This window comes from Blastomyces dermatitidis (assembly GCF_000003525.1).
Source record: "Blastomyces dermatitidis ER-3 genomic scaffold supercont1.2, whole genome shotgun sequence".
Lineage (NCBI taxonomy): Eukaryota > Fungi > Ascomycota > Eurotiomycetes > Onygenales > Ajellomycetaceae > Blastomyces > Blastomyces dermatitidis.
The window spans coordinates 513,507-514,621 of record NW_025544775.1 but is presented as its reverse complement, the minus strand read 5'-3'; the positions used below and the strand labels follow the sequence as shown (position 1 = coordinate 514,621).

Genomic DNA, 1,115 nt, shown 5'->3' with positions numbered 1-1,115 from the left:
TCAGCTGACGATGTCCTCTCATTACTCACGCTCTTCAAACGAGCATCCACCGCCCCGGAGAGCGAACGCCCCGCCATCTTCAACGGAATGCGGGGACGCATCCAACAACTGCAATTCTACGATGTCAGCGCAGCTCTCCCTTCCCTCCTTCAAAAATTCATGGATTACAACACCGGCCTTCCAGCCATCGTTAACAGCCCCGACGACGCCGTCCCCTGGGACATCAAGTTAGATTGCGAAGCGATCCTCTTCCGCTGGCAACGTGGGGACTTCGACCCGAATTTACTCCGTGGCATCATGACTGCTGAACGCAACAGATCCGCCCGCAAACTCGACCCCACCTACAAATTCAAACGAGACAGCATCGTTGTCGGCGACAACCACCTGCGCAACGGCCAATGGTTCCCGCTGCAAATCACCACAATCCGCGACGGCGCCCACGGCGAAATGGAAGCAGGCATCTCCGGCCGCAACAAGGTCGGCGCCGTCTCCATCATCCTTAGCTCGGCGGGGAAAGGGTACCCAGACGTCGACCAGGGGGATACCATCGCCTACTGCGGCACGCACGGCAAGGATGGCCAGATATCCGCGGGCACGAACCTGCTGATCGAATCACATGCGAACCGGACGCCCATCCGCGTCCTGCGCAGCTCGAAGCTGCCCAAGATTAACCCTTATCGTCCCGTTGCCGGGTTCCGGTACGACGGGCTCTATGAGATTCATGGCGTGGACGTGCTGGATTCGCAGACGATGTTGCACCGGTTTAAATTGCGGAGGATCGCGGGGCAGACGCCTATTCGATACCAGGGGGAGGAGAGGCGGCCGACGGTGAGGGAGGTGGAAGAGTGGAGGATTCTCCAGAATCTTGATGCGAGTTCGAAGCTGAAGTAGTTGAGTCGGGCTTGGTGGGGGTACGCGAAGCCTATTACCGATGGGGAATTTTTTTAGATTCCTGCGGCGTTTAACTCAAGGGATTGATTGGCGTGCATCGTGACACGATCGACGCGTGTTTTCGTTTACGGAGGCCGGATAGGTTTTAACTGTGTTTATTTCAACCCCCCCTTCCTTTTCTTGTATTATTTTCCCACGGTCTTTTACGCACTTTTAATTCCCTC

The 1,115-nt window shown here is 56.3% G+C and overlaps 1 protein-coding gene across 1 annotated transcript; it reads left to right on the top strand.

The window, feature by feature from the left end:
* Positions 1-87: 87 nt before the first annotated feature.
* On the top strand, positions 88-891 carry BDCG_01415 (uncharacterized protein; the record flags this gene model as incomplete). The annotated part of the gene is made up of 1 exon (XM_045416916.1): positions 88-891. One exon carries the CDS (start codon positions 88-90, stop codon positions 889-891), a length of 804 nt encoding a protein of 267 aa, XP_045273876.1.
* Positions 892-1,115: the final 224 nt, after the last annotated feature.